Here is a 19079-nt window from a genome sequence, read left to right as displayed (position 1 = left end):
CATATAGGTTATCGCAGAGTATTGAGTAGGGGTCCCTGTGCTGTACGGTAGGCCCTTGTTGGTTATCCGTCTCGCAGATAGTAGTGTGTGTGTGTTCATCCCAAGCTCCTTATTTACAACCCCCCCCTGCCCCCCGTTTCCTCTTTGGTAACCATGAGTTTGTTTTCAATATCTGGAAGTCTGTTTCTGTTTCGTAAATAAGTTCATTTGTATCATTTTTAAAAGAAATTAGATTCCACATATGAGTGATATCATATGATATGTCTTTCTCTGCCTTTAGGTAGTATGATAATCTCTAGGTCCAGCCATGTTGCTGCAAATGGCATTATTTTGTTCTTTTTTATGGCTGAGTAATATTCCACTGTATATGTGTACCACATGTCTTCATCCATTCCTCTGTCGATGGACATTTACGTTGCTTCCATGTCTTGGCTGTTGAAAATGGTCTTAAGGGTGATTAGTCTGGCAGAATTAGGCTCTTTGGATGGGAGATCCTGTGGGGATGGTAGAAGGGTGGAACTGGATAAAACAGTGTACCACTGGATGTTTTCTTCCTTATAGGAGACTTCTGGGAAATTTAAATATGAGTTACTCTGTTCGAGCATAGACAGGCAAGGTGACTGAAGTAGGAAAAAAAGAAAAAGTCAATTAGTATATTTAATAATTTTGTAAGGTGTTATTCATCTGGGAAGTAAACTATTATTGCTGTAAATGAAGTTTAATCACATACTTCATTGTGAATACTTGAGCAGTGGGAGAAATAGTATAAATGTATTACAAGAGGCCATGAAGGTGGGCTTCCCTGGTGGCACAGTGGTTGAGAGTCCACCTGCCGATGCAGGGGACACGGGTTCGTGTCCCGGTCCGGGAAGATCCCACATGCCGCGGGGCGGCTGGGCTCGTGAGCCATGGCCGCTGAGCCTGCGCGTCCGGAGCCTGTGCTCCACAACGGGAGAGGCCACAACAGTGAGAGGCCTGCGTACCGCAAAAAAAAAAAAAAAAAAAAAAAGAGACCATAAAGGGAATTATATTAAGAAAACATTGCCAAATACCAGAACATCACTAAATATTAGAACTGGAACATATATGCAGAAAACACAAGATACTGCTGTATTCTCAGGGCAGAGGGAGAAGTTCGAGTTGGGGAATAGGAACTGACTTGTGATTAGACAAGAAAGGAAACTAGGAGAACTGGGCTAGAGAGAGCCATGCGAGGCAGGCTTCAGCTGTCCCTAGAAACCAGTAGTCGTGAACCATGGGCCTCATGGTCCAGCTGCTCCTGGGGACCAGGCTGTCAAGTGTCACCGATGAAAAAGTCTAGGCATAAACCTCTGGAAACCAGGGCTGCTTAGGTCGGCTGAGTCACCGCTTCACCCTCACTCTCACTGTCCCTTCTCCCACTATAGTTACTCTAGAAAGACTAAGCCAACCTTTTTTCTAGCCTGACCACCTTTAGTTGTGAAACTGGTATCAAAAATGGTTAAACAATCATTGCCGTGCGATGCTAAGAAATAAATAATAAAGCTCTTAAGCCTGCTATTTTAAAATACAACAAATACTTTTCTTTGGGTCTTGGAAACTGTTACAAAAGTAGTTATGGCCCGTGTGAAAAGGGGTTTTCATGTGTAATTATATGTATATAAAAAAAGACAGCACTATTTCCCCACCAGCATTTCTGAAATGGTGATATGTTCTCCCATGAGGTAGGGCTGAGGAATATGATAGTCCAAAACCAGAATGCCAGATGCCTTCCTGTTCTCCATTTCCTTTGCTTTTAATATTCAAGCCTGCTGCTTGAATAGTCTAAGCCCCAGTTGTCTTTCAGCCCAGCTGTTAAAATTTTAAAACTGTGCAAAGCACAGGGGGGCATAACATATTTTGAGCTTCTCTCTTTTTTTCTGTTGACATGCGTGGTTTCCTCAGTCCAGTAAGTGTTAAACTGGTTTTCCATTGTGACTGTGACTTTCATATATGATATACTCCCATGGTCATACCAATATTTTTACAAAACCAGAAAAAATTTTCCCGATGTCATTGTAACTAAGTGTGAACATCCACATGGTTATTTCTAGTCAGTTATTTGCTAGATACTAGAGTCATAATTCACCTCTGATCGCATTATGTGTTTATTTTCTTCGTTAAGTAATTGGTGGGCTTTATTAAAAGTTAACTTCTTAGAAGAAAGTTTCTCAGTTAGGTTGTCTAAATGGAGGGAATTTTTATCTGTGTGTGAAGCAGATTAAATAAACTAATACTCAGAATCTATCTAGCAATAAGGAGCCCTGTCACATATATTGAAAAATTAACACAGTTGTATTAAAAATTGCCCCATCTCTTCAGTCCAAAGAAATTGTATTCCTTTCCTAGGCATATCTGTTATGAAATTTATGTTGATAGCTTTAGAATTTTATTTCTGTTTCTTGGTTTATAATTTATAATATCCATGTGGATTAAGTGTAATTCTGAGAGTATAATCTTAAGTCTGTTATGGTTGAAGTCAGATTTGAAATCTATGGATAATATGCCTTTTTCTCTAACAATGCATGAGGCTATTCCTACCCTCTTAATCTTTTTGGGTGATTCTATTTTTCTTTCCAGGGAATATTTCATTTGCCAGGGAGTTTATGTTGCAAAGTTTTCTGCTAAAATTCAAGAGCATATTTATCAATGCAAGTACTAGATAGGCATTGACAAAGGTAAATAGGGATTTTACCTTCAAATGCTTTAGTGTATGATATTATGTCACTTAAAACCTAATATATCTGTTTTCTACATACATAAATTACAACATAGATGATATTAGTGAAGAAGGAAACCTAGTTATTTCTATTTCTGTGTAAAACCCAGGCCAAAACTTGCTGGCTTTAAAAACAACAAATTAATTTTTTCTTAGAGTTCTGTGGGTTGCTTGGGCAGTTTGCTGGATCTCTCACCTGAACTCACTTAGGCTTACTCAAGCATTGAATTCAGATGATGGCTGGATGATCCAAAATGGCTTAACTCACATATCTGGTAGTTGGTGCTTGCTATCAGCTGGGGTATCTTGGTTCTTCTCCAGGTGGCCTTTTATCCTCTGTGAGGCTAGAGTTAGTTATAGCATGATGATCTCAGAGCAGGACTCCATGATAGCCAAATCTAATGCAAAAGCACTTATTAAACCTCTGCTTGCTTCACATTTGTCAATGTGACATTGGCAAGTCACATGGCCAAGAGTCTGTAGGGGAGTGGGCTTAGATGGCATCTCTTGATGGCAGGAATGCCAGAGAATTTGTCCCCATTTGTTCTCTATACTGGAAGCTTTTCCCCCCTCTTCTAAAAACCTTTTTCCTTTGTAAGTAAACCGTAATCCCAAATTGGAAAGGTATTGCCTGGTCCCCTTACTTTGGCATGGCTAACTTGGAAGCATTGTATGCAAACAAAAACATATCATTAGGAAACAAGGGTTAAAATGTAAACATTTCAATTGACTAATCACAAAAGTAGTCATTAAGTTAACAGATTAACATTTATTCTTTTTTTTAAGTCATGCTTATGATTACCATACATCCCAAACCAAAACTAGCCAGTATCGTAATTCCCACTCATACACTGGTTATCCTCCCAACTAATAGTTGTTTGAGTAGAAAAGAAGAGCAGTGGGCAGGAAAAAGAGGAAAAGAGCTAAGAACTAGACAGTGGTGCCTAGAAATGAATTCTACACTAAGAAATAATAGCACTGGAATGATGCCCACCATCTGGGTGAGGTACATGGCACTTGATGCAACAAAATGATTATAATGAAAACCATAGTGATGCAAAAAACTCTTATATTTACACGAGGCATTGGAATTTGCAAAACATTTTCATGTCTCATGACATGTATCCTCAAGATAACTACATAAAGATGTTGATTCCCATTTTGCAGCTGATTACAATTTAGGGAGCTTCATTAACCTGTTAAAACTGTAGCACTATTAGATGGAAGAGCCAGGATCTAAAGATTTCTGATAACCAGCCCTGTCCTTGTTTCACAACAAAACTTCACACAAAACATAAACTATAAAGCAAAGAAATAAGCAGAAATGAGCTTTGAAGTTTTACCAAACAAAATACATTTTAAACAAAGAAACTGACGTCCATGTTTGTTTGTTTTAGTAGTAATTGACAAGAGATCCTACCTGGGATAGGATTTAGTCTCCCCATACTTCTGAACCAATGAAGAGAAAATGGGAAGCAAGACTGAAGCAAATTGAAGAACGAGCATCCCATTATGAGAAGGAACCATTGCCCTTGGAGTACAGACCAAGATTGTCTAAGCCAGAAGAACCACCATCCATTTGGAAACTATTTCATCGGCAAACTCAAGCTTTTAATTTTGTTAAAAGTTGTAAAGAGGTAATTTTTCTCATCTTTTTTTTAGGGCTACTATACCTTAAGATTTCCAAAAAAAATCTGTTGTTTGTCTTCATTTCAGTCCACATATTTTACCAGAAGAATTTAATTGCTATCTTTTTGTACTATTTAGGAAAGATATCCATGAATCATTAACCATTTACTTTATATTAATAATAAAAAAAATGACATATCTAGTGCCAAATAGTTTAAAAAATTTGTAATGACATAGAAATGAAGCTATGCTTAGAGGAGAAGTGACTGTATTCATGGACTGAAAAATAATAGAATGAGTGTAAGAGTTAAACTAAAATAATACCCACAGAAATATCAGGAAATAAGTAGAGTGTGAGATTTTTTTTTTTTGGTCTGCGTTGGGTGTTTGTTGCTGCGCATGGGCTTTCTCTAGTTGTGGCAAGCGGGGGCTCCTCTTCATTGCGGTGCGAGGGCTTCTTATTGCGGAGCACAGGCTCTAGGCGTGTGGGCTTCAGTAGTTGTGGCTCTCGGGCTCTAGAGCACAGGCTCAATAGTTGTGGCGCACGGGCTTAGTTGCTCTGCGGCATGTGGGATCTTCCCGGACCAGGGCTTGAACCTGTGTCCCCTGCATTGGCAGGCAGATTCCTAACCACTGCGCCACCAGGGAAGCCCAGAGTGTGAGATTTTAAGGATGAAATTAGGGATTGGAGATTTGAATTTAAATAGTCGCAAATGAAAATGTCTCAGGTGTCATAGCTTAGAGTTAATAAGCCCTAAAACTTAAATCATAGTACCAAAGCACACATGTTTTTATCTTTCTACTGTCCCTTTTGTGCTTTGGAGTAGTAGAGTGGATTTATCATAATTTCCAACACATTAGGGAAATGGGAGGAAGGAAATGCTTGCTACATGCTAGCCTCACAAAGGGAATGGTTCTCAAAAATAAACAAGCAGGTGTGTATTGCACATATTTTTTTGTTGGGCACTGTGGGGAATATAAAGAAATGTAACGAAAAGATACATCTTTCCAACATAAATCCATAAATATATTGTGATTCTGAAAATTGATTATATATAAAAACTCAAAATGCTGAAAGTTTTTAAGGAGGAGGACCTTCTTTCCCTGGTAAACAGAAGCTCACTCATATCTCATCAGAATAGTTTAGGAAATAGAAGAAAAGCCTTTTGTGTGCATTTTGTGTAACCCTAATTCAGGTATCAGAAATTAAAATACAGATTCGCTTAATCTTGACTTAAAAAAAAATAGCTGTATGATTGCTGGATTTACCAATCATCAGTTTATAAAATTTATCTCAAGAAGATTTTTAATAGGGTCGGGTAACTTAGTCTTTTTATGATTTCTCTCATGAAAATGGAAGTTTAGTTCCTTTATAGGCTCAACAGCTACCTTTAGCTAAGTAGAAACAAAAGAACTTGTGTATTCCTTTTCTATGAGAAAGAATAATTCTGCATTTTAGAATGTTCTGCGGGCTTCCCTGGTGGCGCAGTGGTTGAGAGTCCGCCTGCCGATGCAGGGGACACGGGTTCGTGTCCCGGTCCGGGAAGATCCCACATGCCGCGGGGCGGCTGGGCTCGTGAGCCATGGCCGCTGAGCCTGCACATCCGGAGCCTGTGCTCCGCAACGGGAGAGGCCACGACAGTGAGAGGCCCGTGTACCGCAAAAATAAATAAATAAATAAATAAATAGAATGTTCTGCATTTTAAAACTTTCCTTAAGCTTTTAAGATTTACATACAAATATATTTTCTAAAATGGTTCTTATGTATTTTTATATACTCTAGGAAATTTATTAACTTTAGTCCAAATTATTTACAGTAATGTTCAGGTAGTTTTAAAAAATAAGTTCTTTTTCATAAACTGGCAGATAAAACTGTAATAGAAGTCAAACGAGTGACTGAAAAATGATTTTTCTTTCTTTTTTTAGTTTTAGTCTGGATGTTCTAATTGTTTCTGCCTTGAACATGTATTATTACCTGAGTGACTAAATATAAATAAATACAAATAACTAGATTTTGATTGGCATAGATTTAGTGATTAATTTTCTTGTTTTCAATAATACAAATGTTCCAGTTTTTGAACATTTGAATGATAAAATCTTTATGAACATTTAATAGCTACAGTTGATTTTAAATTTGCATTTTACTAATTTTTTGAATATTATTTTTGGTTGTATAAAGGACGTTCATGTATTTGCTTTGGAATACAAAGTGGGCGATGGACAACGTATTTACCTCGTAACAACGTATGCTCAACTTTGGTTTTACTATGAATCCCGGTAAGTAGCTTTTAAAGCACAACACATTAAATTACATTTCCTTCATCTGGAAATGCTTGTGAAATTAAATTAGGCTGCCTTGGCTTTCATAGTTCTCAGTCACGCAGTTAGTTACTACTTTACTATTAGAATTGAATTCTGGAGTTTCCTTGTGATAGCAACACTGAATTATCTCACCAGGTGCTAGGAGAGAGAAATTGTTTTGAATTCTTGTACCATGTGATGACACAATTCCCACCATCACTTTTCTTTGTTCAAATTACTGTAAACCTTTTATTTGTATATGATGCCACTAAGCAGTTTATCATTTACAAATCAAGTCAGCATTTCTTCTTAATAACCCACCTTAAAGTCATACCTCTTGATTCCAGTGAGAATGAAACTGCACATGTGAGCATTGAAAGCTCATTGAAGTCAGGTGATTCAGAATGTATGTAACCAGTTTTTAAAATATTCCTAATGAAAATACGGAACTTAAAAATTCTCATTAAAAAATTCATGGAATCCCAAGAATATGTGATTGTGGGATCGCAGTTTGAGAAAGTTCTTAAACAAAATTTGCTTCGTGGTGATACCAAAAACATGTAGAAGTGTTACCTGATATCAAAATTATCTGTGAATAAATAACAGTATGAAGTTGACTATATTTTCCAGTTAAATAATGTTACAGAAAATGATTGTTAGATCTTGTTTGATGGAAACTCTTGATACTGTGTTCCGTCAACCTGTGGTAAGCAGTTGTTCACTTTATCTTGTCTTCATTATGTCATAGTTATCTGTCATTATATCACAGTTAATATACTATCTTGAGATACAAGAGCAACTTCTGTGATTTAAAAGGTATGAGATATAAACCTAACAATCTTGAATTATTCAATTCAGAAGAAATCTCTTACACTGCTATGAAGTTATTCCTGAAAATGCTGTGTGCAAGCTTTATTTTGATTTGGAATTTAACAGACTCGCCAATCCAGGAGCTGATGGGAAAAAGATGGTTGCATTACTCATTGAGGTAAATTACAGACTCAGGTTTTTCTCCTTATATCTACCTGTGTATCTTTTCATTCACTCATTCGTTAAATGAATCCAACCTATGTAATATATAGGTTCTGTGTTTCTCCTTTTTCTTGTTACTCTTCCTTTTGACCTCGTTTCTTAATGCCACTTCTCTGAGTAAACTTCTGAAAAGGAGGAAGGTTCAGTTTAAGTCCATATATTTCGTAATATTGCTGTATCAAAAAAAACTGAGAGGACTTCCTGGTGGTGAAGTGGTTAAGAATCCGCCTGCTAATGCAGGGGACATGGGTTCAATCCCTGGTCCGGGAAGATCCCACATGCCGCAGAGCAACTAAGCCTGTGTGCCACAGCTACTGAGCCTGTGCTCTAGAGCCCACGCGCTGCAAGTACTGAAGCCCGTGTGCCTAGAGCCCGTGCTCCGCAACAAGAGAAGCCACTGCCGTGAGAAGCCCGTGTACTGCAACAAAGAGTAGCCCCGCTCGCCACAACTAGAGAAAGCACACGCACAGCAATGTAGACCCAATGCAGCCAAAAATAAATACATTAAAAAAAAACCCCAAAAAACTGAGAAAGGTGGCAGTTTGGGAATTTTCTGTTTCTTAATTATATATTCTTTTGCATTACAAATAGTTGACTCTGGTGAAGATTAGGTGAAGTAATTTTTACTGAAAAATTGAGTACTAAGATAAACTTCAAGAAAATTTTGATAAAAATAGTATCAGAAGTTTCGAGCTGGCAGAAATTTTGGAAACTATTCTGTCTTACATCATCATAAATGAGGAAGCTAAAGCCTAGAGAGACTTAATTCCAACTCCAGGTCCAACAACTAGTTACTGGAAAAACCTGGTCTAGAACTACAATTATCATTTCTCTTTGTTTTTCACAAAGAGAAAAAGTGTAGTTCTAGTATATATTTTTGATTTAGCAGTGTCAACCAGGAAGTTAGTAATAAAAGGAATATGGGCTTGTGCAACTAAGCTCTATTAGGTTAGTTTATAAAATCTTTTAAGATTGTATTAAGGTGTACTAAAATTATGTTGACTATTATTTGGACTCAGTAGGTATTAACATTAACTATTTTTTGTTTTAGATGTTAACTGTAGATGACTCATTTTATAATGTTAAAAATACATCCAAATTAAAATGTTTTTGATTAAAAATATCTGTTGATTTTGTCGGATCTCTACATGTTTTATTTTAAATTTATTTGAAAAATGTATGCAAATACTGTTTTTTAAAAAAATCATAATGTCAGCTTTCTCCTGACTTTGAAGCAAAAGAAATATACATAAGTTCCCCCCAGCCCTCCCAAAAAACAACAGAAAAGTTATGTTTTTCTTAAGATAGCCATTGGACCCTTAAAAATAAATTTAAATGTTTTATTTCATTATAGTTGGTAAGTTGTATTTAATTTTTAACCTTAATTACATTTTAATAATCCATAGATATTGACTCTTTTCTAGTGTATGATACAGTTCTACAGTCTAGGGTAGGATTTGTTATGTGGGCTCTGTGTGGCCAACAAGGAATTAAGATTCAGAGATTTTCACTGGCACTTTAATATGGTGATACTGTTAAAAAAGAAGTATTAGTACTCCATTGTATTAGAAACTGGAAACTTATCCCTAATGGAATCAACACTAGTGCAAATCCCATTTATAACAAGAATAAACACTGGTATGGGAAAGATCATGTAGGTGTTTAAATTTTTTTCCTCCTAATTCTTTATACAACCTTATCCAAATTAGTCTTGAACAACTAATCTTTAACATCAACAAAAGTTGGAAAAAGTTGTAGAAGTGAGTTTAAAATTATACAGCATTTTTATTTAACATGATCATGTTGGTAGAAAAGTTATTAGGATTATTTTACTTAATATAACCTTTACAAATGATTATATTGAAATTAATTTCATTTACTGGTTACTTTGTATGTTAACAAGTGTATAATACAATAAGTACTTTTCCTTTAGCGTCTCTGTGTGAGGAGGCATAGGTTAGCTGTTATCATAACAGATGGTTAATAAATAACTGGCTAATAGTAACTAGTGATAATATGTAATGCCCTTTGATACTGACAAATTTTTTTTTTACATCTTTATTGGAGTATAATTGCTTAACGGTGTGTTAGTTTCTGCTTTATAACAAAATTAATCAGTTATACATATACATATGTTCCCATATCCCCTCCCTCTTGCGTCTCCCTCCCACCCTCCCTATCCCACCCCTTCAGGCGGTCACAAAGCACCGAGCTGATCTCCCTGTGCTCTGCGGCTGCTTCCCACTGGCTATCTACCTTACGTTTGGTAGTGTATATACGTCCATGCCTCTCTTTCGCTTTGTCACAGCTTACCCTTCCCCCTCCCCATATCCTCAAGTCCATTCTCTAGTAGGTCTGTGTCTTTATTCCTGTCTTACCCCTAGGTTCTTCATGACATTTTTTTTCTTCTTAAATTCCATATATATGTGTTAGCATACGGTATTTGTCTTTCTTTTTCTGACTTACTTCACTCTGTATGACAGACTCTAGGTCTATCCACCTCATTACAAATAGCTCAATTTCGTTTCTTTTTATGGCTGAGTAATATTCCATTGTGATACTGACAATTTTTAACTGACAATTCCAGTAAGCCACTTCTGCCAGATGGAATGACTTCTGGTGCTAAAGCATTTTATAAAACTATGTTGACAGGTAACATTGCTCAAATAATCATATATTTTTAACTTCTGGATTTTACAACTTAAATACTTAAATAAAAAACTTTTAAAGTTGAGGTATAATTGATTTACGATATATTAGTTTCAGGTGTACAACAGTGATTCAAAATTTTTACAGACTACATTTATAGTTATTATAAAATATTGGCTATATTCCCTGTAACTTAAATTTTTATTTAAAATTTAACTTGGGAAAAGGAACTTAAGGGGACTATGATTACTTTTATTATCTACAGTTTTTACATTTACTCTGTATAGCTCCAAAGTACATAACTAGACTTTATTCATTTATCAAAATTTTTTCAGCCTCTTAGTGTCAGTGTGCCTAGGCATTAACAATACAATGGCTAGCCCAAAGAGACATGATTTCTGCCTTCACAGAATTTATCATGTAATGGAGGATAATAAGTTAGGATAGATTTAGCTGCCATAATAAAGACCTAAAATTAAAGGGACATAAACAAGATAGAAAGTTATTTCTCTCATGTAACATCTGGATGTGACTCCATTGTATTAGGGGACTAGGCCTGTTGCTTTGCTCTTCCTAAGATGCCATTATTTACATTGTCCAAGATGGCTCAGCACCGCTGTATCTCCATTTTAGACAGTAGAAAATGGGGAAGGGGTGAGCATGCCCCTTTCCTTTAAGATTATAATGTAGAAGAGGAATATTTTCCTTCTGCTCACATCCTCTTGGCCAGAACTTAATCACATGGCCACACCTTACTGCAAGGGAGTCTGGGGAACATGGTCTTTATTCTCGATGACCTCATATCTACCTAATAATCAGGGTTCTATTTCTACAGAAGCAGGAGAGAACAGATCCTGAGGGATATTCTCTATGATATAGAGGAAACCTATCAAAATAATCACAAAAATTGCAGCTGTTGTAAGTACTACAAATAGAGGTAGAATATATATGGGGCAATTTGATGTAGATAACGAAATTGAGGAAGGCTTCTCTGAGAAAGAATTTACTGAGGAAGAGTAGGATCAGAGAGCATGATGGGAGGTGGTATGCTATAATACCAAAATAACGTTAATAAACACAATTTACTGCATAACTATTTGGTATCTAAGTGTTTGGCAGTTTACAGACATTTTTGCTAATCCCAAGATAACCCTGTGTGGTGTTTATTTATTTTATTTTTTTATTTTTTCAACATCTTTATTGGAGTATAATTGCTTTACAATAGTGTGTTAGTTTCTGCTTTATAAAAGTGAATCAGTTATACATATACATATGTCCCCATATGTTTTCCTTCTTGCATCTCCCTCCCTCCCACCCTCCCTATCCCACCCCTCTAGGTGGTCATAAAGCACCGAGCTGATTTTCCTGTGCTATGCGGCTGCTTCCCACTAGCTATCTATTTTACATTTGGTAGTGTATATATGTCCATGCCACTCTCTCACTTTGTCCCAGCTTACCCTTCCTACTCCCCATATCCTCAAGTCCATTCTCTAGTAGGTCTACATCTTTATTGCCATCTTGCCCCTAGGTTCTTCATCACCTTTTTTGTTTTAATATTCCATATATATGTGTTAGCATACGGTATTTGTTTTTCTCTTTCTGACTTACTTCACTCTGTACGACAGACTCTAGGTCCACCAACCTCACTGCAAATAACTCAATTTCGTTTCTTTTTATGGCTGAGTAATATTCCGCTGTATGTATGTGCCACATCTTTTTTATCCATTCATCTGTCGATGGACACTTAGGTTGTTTCCATGTCCTGGCTGTTGTAAATAGAGCTTCAGTGAACATTGTGGTACATGACTCTTTTTGAATTATGGTTTTCTCAGGGTATATGCCCAGTAGTGGGATTGCTGGGTCGTATGGTAGTTCTATTTTTAGTTTTTTAAGGAACCTCCATACTGTTCTCCACAGTGGCTGTATCAATTTACATTCCCACCAACAGTGCAAGAGGGTTCCCTTTTCTCCACACCCTCTCCAGCATTTATTGTTAGTAGATTTTTTGATGATGGCCATTCTGACCGGTGTGAGATGATACCTCATTGTAGTTTTGATTTGCGTTTCTCTAATGATTAATGATGTTGAGCATTCTTTCATGTGTTTGTTGGCAATCTGTAAATCTTCTTTGGAGAAATGTCTGTTTAGGTCTTCTGCCCGCTTTTGGACTGGGTGGTTTGTTTTTTTGATATTGAGCTGCATGAGCTGCTTGTAAATTTTGGAGATGAATCCTTTGCCAGTTGCTTCATTTGCAAATATTTTCTCCCATTCTGAGGGTTGTTTTTTCGTCTTGTTTATGGTTTCCTTTACTGTGCAAAAGCTTTTAAGTTTCATTAGGTCCCTTTCGTTTATTTTTGTTTTTATTTCCATTTCTCTAGGAGGTGGGTCAAAAGGGATCTTGCTGTGATTTATGTCATAGAGTTTTCTGCCTATGTTTTCTTCTAAGAGTTCGATAGTGGCTGGCCTTACATTTAGGTCTTTAATCCATTTGGAGTTTATTTTTGTGTATGGTGTTAGGGAGTGTTCTAATTTCATTCTTTTACATGTACCTGTGCAGTTTTCCCAGCACCACTTACTGAAGAGGCTGTCTTTTCCCCACTGTATATTCTTGCCTCCTTTATCAAAGATAAGGTGACCATATGTGCGTGGGTTTATCTCTGGGCTTTCTGTCCTGTTCCATTGATCTATATTTCTGTTTTTGTGCCAGTACCATACGTGTGTGGTGTTTCTTAGTACCTTCGTTTTGCAAAAGAGAAGACTGAGGCTTCAGAAGTGACTCGTCTTGTGGCTGCACGGCTGATGCTTTTAAGCAGTTACGTGTGCCAGCATTGGGCCAACTCTTTACTCCCCTTTTCTCTTTGCTCCCTACAACAACCTGAAATGTTAGGTTCTATTATTATCCCATTTTGCAGTTGAGGAATGGTAGGTTTGGACTTGACTAAAGCGACAGAGCTGGTAAGTGGCAAAGCCAGAACTCAAACCTTTCTGACTCCTAATCATGTGCTCCTAACCCTGCGCTCGCTACCTTCCTATAACGCGTAACTGCTTTCATTACTAGCATCACCTACCCCTGGAGGCCACATTTTAACTCATAGATAATATTTAAAGAGATGCTTAGGACTTCCCTGGTGGCACAGTGGATAAGACTCTGTTGCTCCCAATGCAGCGGGCCTGGATTCGATCCCTGGTCAGGGAACTAGATGCCACATGCATGCCGCAGCTAAGGAGCCCACCTGCCGCAACTAAGACCCGGTGCAACCAAACAACAAATAAATAAATAAATACATAAATTTATAAAAAGAAGTGCTTAAAAAGAAATATTTTTATTGTGATTTTAGAGATTAATGTATAAGATAAATTGAATTCTGAGAGGACTTTAACCCTGAAGCCTATGCATTTTTAACATAAACTGTATAATAATTTAAATATGTATATTTCAGTAAAATTGTTATGTAATAATCTGATATCAAAATAAAAAACAGATTAGACTTATACCAAGATATTTGAATTTTGCTCATGGAAAAATTTTAAAACAAAAAACACTAATTATTGATGTTTTACTTGTGTTTTCAGCATGTTTGTAAAGCACTTCAACAGTTTTACAGGGTTAGTTGTTCAGCTGAAGATGTTCTCAACTTGGATTCTAGCACCAATGAAAAATTTAGCCGCCATTTAATATTTCAACTCCGTGATGTGGCATTTAAGGATAATATTCATGTTGGTAAGTGTACTGTTTTTTTTAAAAAGTCACAATTATATTAAAAACTTATGTTTTCCTTTCCTCTTAAAGTTTTGTATTTGTCAGGTTTTATGGTCATTAACCTGTCCTAAAAAAATGAATCATGATTTTTCATGTTTTCAGGATTGACCTTTAGTTCTAGATCTATCTTGCTATTCTAGATACATTTTAGACACATTAATGTACTCAGGATATCCTTGGCATTCGTGCCTCTTGCTGTAGATACTGGGATGGCCATGCATGCCCTGGTCCTGGTTTCTGTTCCAACAGGAGTCATTTCAGAAGTTTTCTGGGTAATGCAGGAGAGGCCTAATTCAAGTCTTATCTGTGATGCCTCAGATCTGGATTTCTGACCTTCGCTTTAGCCTTGCCTTAGCTTTTAGTACATGAGAACTGGGCTTGGGTTCCAGGCCACACTCACAAAACCTTGTTTATTGTTCCAGGTCAAACCTTAGGGTTGGAGAGAAGTGTAGATGTGTAAGCCTGAAAGTGTAACCAGAGGATTAATTCCGGGACTGGACATTTAGAGATATAGGCCCAGGTATAAAATGAAGTCGGTCCAAAGGGGAACAAATAGGCAGAAAGGGAACACTGAAAACCAAGATCTGAATAAAAGCCAAAATCCTGAGTGTATATCAGAGCAGGGGTAGGGCAAGCAGTTGATTGACTGAAGTTCAGGTAACAGGTAATCCATTTCAGGACAAGTGTCTGACAGTTTCCAGGGTACCAAGGGCAAAAGGCATGAACATAGTCACTAAAAGACTGGCATAAAAGTCAACGTCTAATTGCTAGATTGGGGTAACACTAGGTCACAGGGGCCTAGTGTGCCGTATACCTAGGACTCCTTATTATCTCCCCATTTTCTGTTAGTTTAGTTGGACATCTCTTTTCTGTCTCTTTCATCCCTTGGATGTTAGTAATTGTTGAATCTGTCCTTGTCCCTTTGTTCACTCCGTCTGTAACCTTAATGATCATCCACTGTCATGGCTTCAGTTCCCATCTGTGTGTTGATGACTCTCAAGTCTTTATCTGCAGCCAAGACAGTTCTCCCATTAAACATCCCCACACAGACACTTGAAACTCATCTTTTCTCCCAAACTTTCTCTTTCTCCTGTGAGGTGTATATCCGAGTGGTATGACCATTCACCCAGTTACCCAAGTGGAAATGCTGTGTCTTGCTTACTTCTTTAGTCAGCTAGCTAGATTGATCTGATCATACTACTGTGTTCCTCAAACCCTTCCAGGATTATTCCTTGCCTTCAGGGAAGAGTCCAGGTGTCTTAGTTTGCATGATGAGGCCCGTTGTGCACTGGCCTCACCTCTCACCACTTGGCACTTCTAACTCTGTCCTTCACTTAGCTCCCACAGGGGCCACATTTTCTGTAGTCCTTAGGCCTCTGCACTTTTTTTTTTTTTTTTTTTTGCGGTACGTGGGCCTCTCACTGTTGTGGTCTCTCCCGTTGAGGAGCATAGGCTCCGGACGCGCAGGCCCAGCGGCCATGGCTCACGGGCCCAGCCGCTCCGCGGCATGTGGGATCTTCCTGGACCGAGGCACAAACCCATGTCCCCTGCATCAGCAGGCAGACTCCCAACCACTGTGCCACCAGGGAAGCCCCAGCCTCTGCACTTTTTGACGCTGCTGTCTGACCATATCACCTGGTCTGTTAAGACTCAGTGTAGGTATTGTCATCTGAGAAGGCTTTTCTGTCACATCCCAAACCCTAAGACTTAGGTTCGTGTTCCCTCTGGGTTGCAGAGCGTGCCCAGTGCCTATCATGTCAAAGCCTTCACTGCTTCCTGGGGTAATTTCTTGTTTTGTCTTCTCTATTCTACTTAATGTTTCTTTAGGGCATGGATTGTTTCTTATTCACTACTGTATTTCCAGAGCTTATCAGATAGTAATGTCTTTATCAGTAATAATAATATAAGAGTAGCAGCAGCAGCTACCATAAGTACAAGACGTCACTTAATATTTGCTGAATGAATGACTGAACGATCGGTGGCTCTGCTGTCTGGCGCGGGGGGAAGAGTCCTAAGCAGGTACTTCTTTGATTCCTATTTACTCCTCGTGGTCTGCTCTGGCTCCTAGCCACGAGGCTAAGCACGGAGATTTGCTGCTAGGCGGAAGAGGAGAGTGGAAATTTGACCGGTAATTAGCAGTGTCTCCAACAGATAGCTTCTGAGGGCAGCTGACGTTGAAGCTGGGCTTTAAATCAAATTCCATCAGGCAAAGATAAGAAAGGCTTTACTGTCAGAACAGCGTAAGCAAAAGTATAGAGGTAAGAGTTCGTGACTAATTTGGGGAGCAGTGGGAGTCTAGTGTGGCTGGAGTGAGAGGCACGGTCAGACCTGGTAAACGGGATGCCATCTGCGGCTCTGATCCTCCAGAATTATGAACTGTCAGAACCAGAGATGCAGAGATTATGAAGTAGTCCAGATTCACCACTTTGGTTCCCCTCCCTCAATGTATCTCTTGGTGACATTTCTACTTCCTTTTGTCAGCCTTTCAGAAAGAGGAATTAGGAAGTGTAAGATCATAGGATGTTAGCAAGATGTACAAATTTGATCTCCTTGAAATACTTTCCTACCAGCCTGCCATAGAACCTGAAATTTCTATGATCGATACGTTCTTTTGAGTTATTCCCAGCCAATAAAATTGTCCCTGTATTAATGATGAGGGAGGGTGATACTATTGGGGAAGAGCAGCAGAAAGCAGCGTCGTTTGCTGGAGCCGGTGTTAGTGTTAAGGTGGTTGCACCGTCCGTCGTTCTAGCCCGGCCTCCTAAGCATGGTCTTGGCAGCTGGTTCTGCAGCCACGCCTCTTGGTGTCAAGTAGGTGTAATTTTACATTTCCAGGAAAATTTACTTTATCAATTTGTGTTTGGACTGCTTTATTGTCCTTTGATATATCATGATTTCTTTTTGCTCAGTATTTACCTTATTTCCCTCATTCCAGAGATAATCATGTCTATATATGATTGCAAGGATCAAAATCTTTTGCCTTCATTTTGATTTTTAGTTTTAGAAGATAGTGGATTTGTTTCTTTAAGGAGGGAAGTAATGAAGTCTAATTTGGAGAAAGAGAATTTTGAACTTAGAGCATGTGTATCTTATGATTTAAGGGTTCAGGCTGTCTGGTAAATAAAGTGACAAACCCAGACTATACCAATTGTAAAGACTAAAATTAAGTTTTTCTTATAGTAGTGCATTTCTCCGGTATTGTTCTGTGTGAATTTGATTTTATGATACAAATGATGAGAGTTTAAAGGAGCTCTGGATTGTCATACCATCTTTTCTATGTAAAGATAGTGCTACTCATATTTAGAGCTCTTAGAATAAACGTTGAAATACAATCGATGTATTTACTTGCTTTAGCTCTGGACTTTAGTTATTGAGCCACAGCCCCGCTCATGACCAGTTATCGGGAGAGGCAGGAGGAGCAAGAACCTTAAACTGATGGCTGTGAATGTCCAGGTTCTTGGGGCGTGTCATGCGAGTGAAGGAGAGAAGATAAGTCCTGAGACATTTGCTGACGTCCTGACATAGGGAGAGTGTGGCAGCACTGTTTGCTTGTGTAAACCTTGCATTCTGTAATCATTGATTGTGCATGTAAATTCTACTCACTTTGTATTCGTTAAAGTGGCGCTTTGTGTGGTGACAGAGCATGTGGCCCAGGCCCAGACGAGCAACACGGACAAATGCTCACAGTAACCTTCCCTTCTAAGATGATTTGTTTACAAGTGACACCAAACTCCCCTGTCAAAGGGAATTTAAAGAGTAAAAGATTACACAAGAGGAAGGAAGTATAGGAGAGGTGTGTTACAGTTTATAATAACAACTCAGTTTTTTTTTTTTTTTTTTTTTTTGCGGTACGCGGGCCTCTCGCTGCTGTGGCCTCTCCCGTTGCAGAGCACAGGCTCCGGACGTGCAGACTCAGCGGCCATGGCTCACGGCCTAGCCGCTCTGTGGCATGTAGGATCTTCCCAGACCGGGGCATGAACCCGTGTCCTCTGCATTGGCAGGCAGACTCTCAACCACCGCGCCACCAGGGCAGCCCAACAACTCAGTTTTAAAACCAGAAATCGAAAGTAGAAGCCTTACTGTGTAAAATTGTCCTGTGTAGATTTGTGCCTAGATCTTGTTATAGTTTGCAGAAAAGAATTAGATTAACCTTTTTATTTTTCCTTTAGGTAATTTTGTGAGAAAAATTTTAGAGCCTGTTTTTCGCTTAATTGCTACTGAAGATGATGATATGACTCCAGAGACAGTGGGCCATGAATTTTCCCATTTTTCTGAAACACCAGTTAAACAAGGAATTTCCTTTAGCAAAAAGTCCACAGATAAGGATGTAGGAGAGAGCTGGACAACGAATTCAAAGAAACTGGAGATGCTGGGGTCAGCTAAGCAAGGCAGTCCTGATCTTTCATTTTTAATTGTGAAGAACAACATAGGAGAAAAGCATCTTTTTGTAGATCTAGGTAAGTAGAATTGACAGCTCTCTGTTGGACTGTCCTTGTGTACTTCTGTGAGAGACCAGTCAGTGCCCACTTGTCACTTGGCTTAGGATTCTTACTGCCACCACTGCTCCACAGCGATTGGGGTCACTAGCAGAATGTGATCAGTGAGCTCAGGTGCAGGAAATCTAGTAGGTTTCTGTTAGGAGATCTTAAAGGGGTCCTGTGGGACATAAGCAGCAGGCTGGCCTGAGTTCTAGAAGAGAATGGTTGTGGCTGGCTCCTGCTCTGAAATGTTCACAGGATTCATGACAGGGGACAGTTGGATAGCAGTCTCCAATGCTGCTGACAGGTTTAATTAGATGAAATAAATTGTAAAAACAGGTACACTGTAAAAATGGAGCTATTATGTGGCAAAGTAAGCCTGGCGTTTTCTGCACTGAAGAGCTTTGCAGGGGTTATTTCATCAACTTCCTACTATGATAAAACTGGTGGCTTCTTCAGCTGTGCTCTCTCCTGCCCTGCTTGCTTCTGGTCT

General features: G+C 38.5%; 1 protein-coding gene across 9 annotated transcripts in view; it reads left to right on the top strand.

Annotated features, from left to right (window-relative positions):
* PRIMPOL (primase and DNA directed polymerase) overlaps positions 1 to 19079 on the top strand; it is a 59589-nt gene that overhangs the window by 1694 nt on the left and 38816 nt on the right. For 4 of the 9 annotated variants that reach the window (XM_082608477.1, XM_082608475.1, XM_082608481.1 and 1 more), the window contains exons 2-6: positions 4135 to 4374; positions 6546 to 6643; positions 7526 to 7655; positions 13922 to 14069; positions 18278 to 18565. In XM_082608477.1, coding sequence (XP_082464603.1) covers positions 4195 to 4374; positions 6546 to 6643; positions 7526 to 7655; positions 13922 to 14069; positions 18278 to 18565 — 844 coding nt within the window. In that variant the 5' untranslated portion in view covers positions 4135 to 4194. Of the gene's footprint in view, positions 1 to 4134; positions 4375 to 6545; positions 6644 to 7160; positions 7484 to 7525; positions 7656 to 13921; positions 14070 to 18277; positions 18566 to 19079 lie in introns of those variants that run through there. The other 5 variants (XM_082608479.1, XM_082608476.1, XM_082608478.1 and 2 more) reach the window with 5 other exon arrangements.

The sequence above is a fragment of the Mesoplodon mirus genome (genome assembly GCF_964341445.2).
Source record: "Mesoplodon mirus genome assembly, chromosome: 20".
NCBI classification, from domain to species: domain Eukaryota; kingdom Metazoa; phylum Chordata; class Mammalia; order Artiodactyla; family Ziphiidae; genus Mesoplodon; species Mesoplodon mirus.
Note: the sequence above shows the minus strand (reverse complement) of the source record. Positions and strands in the feature narration are given on the sequence as shown.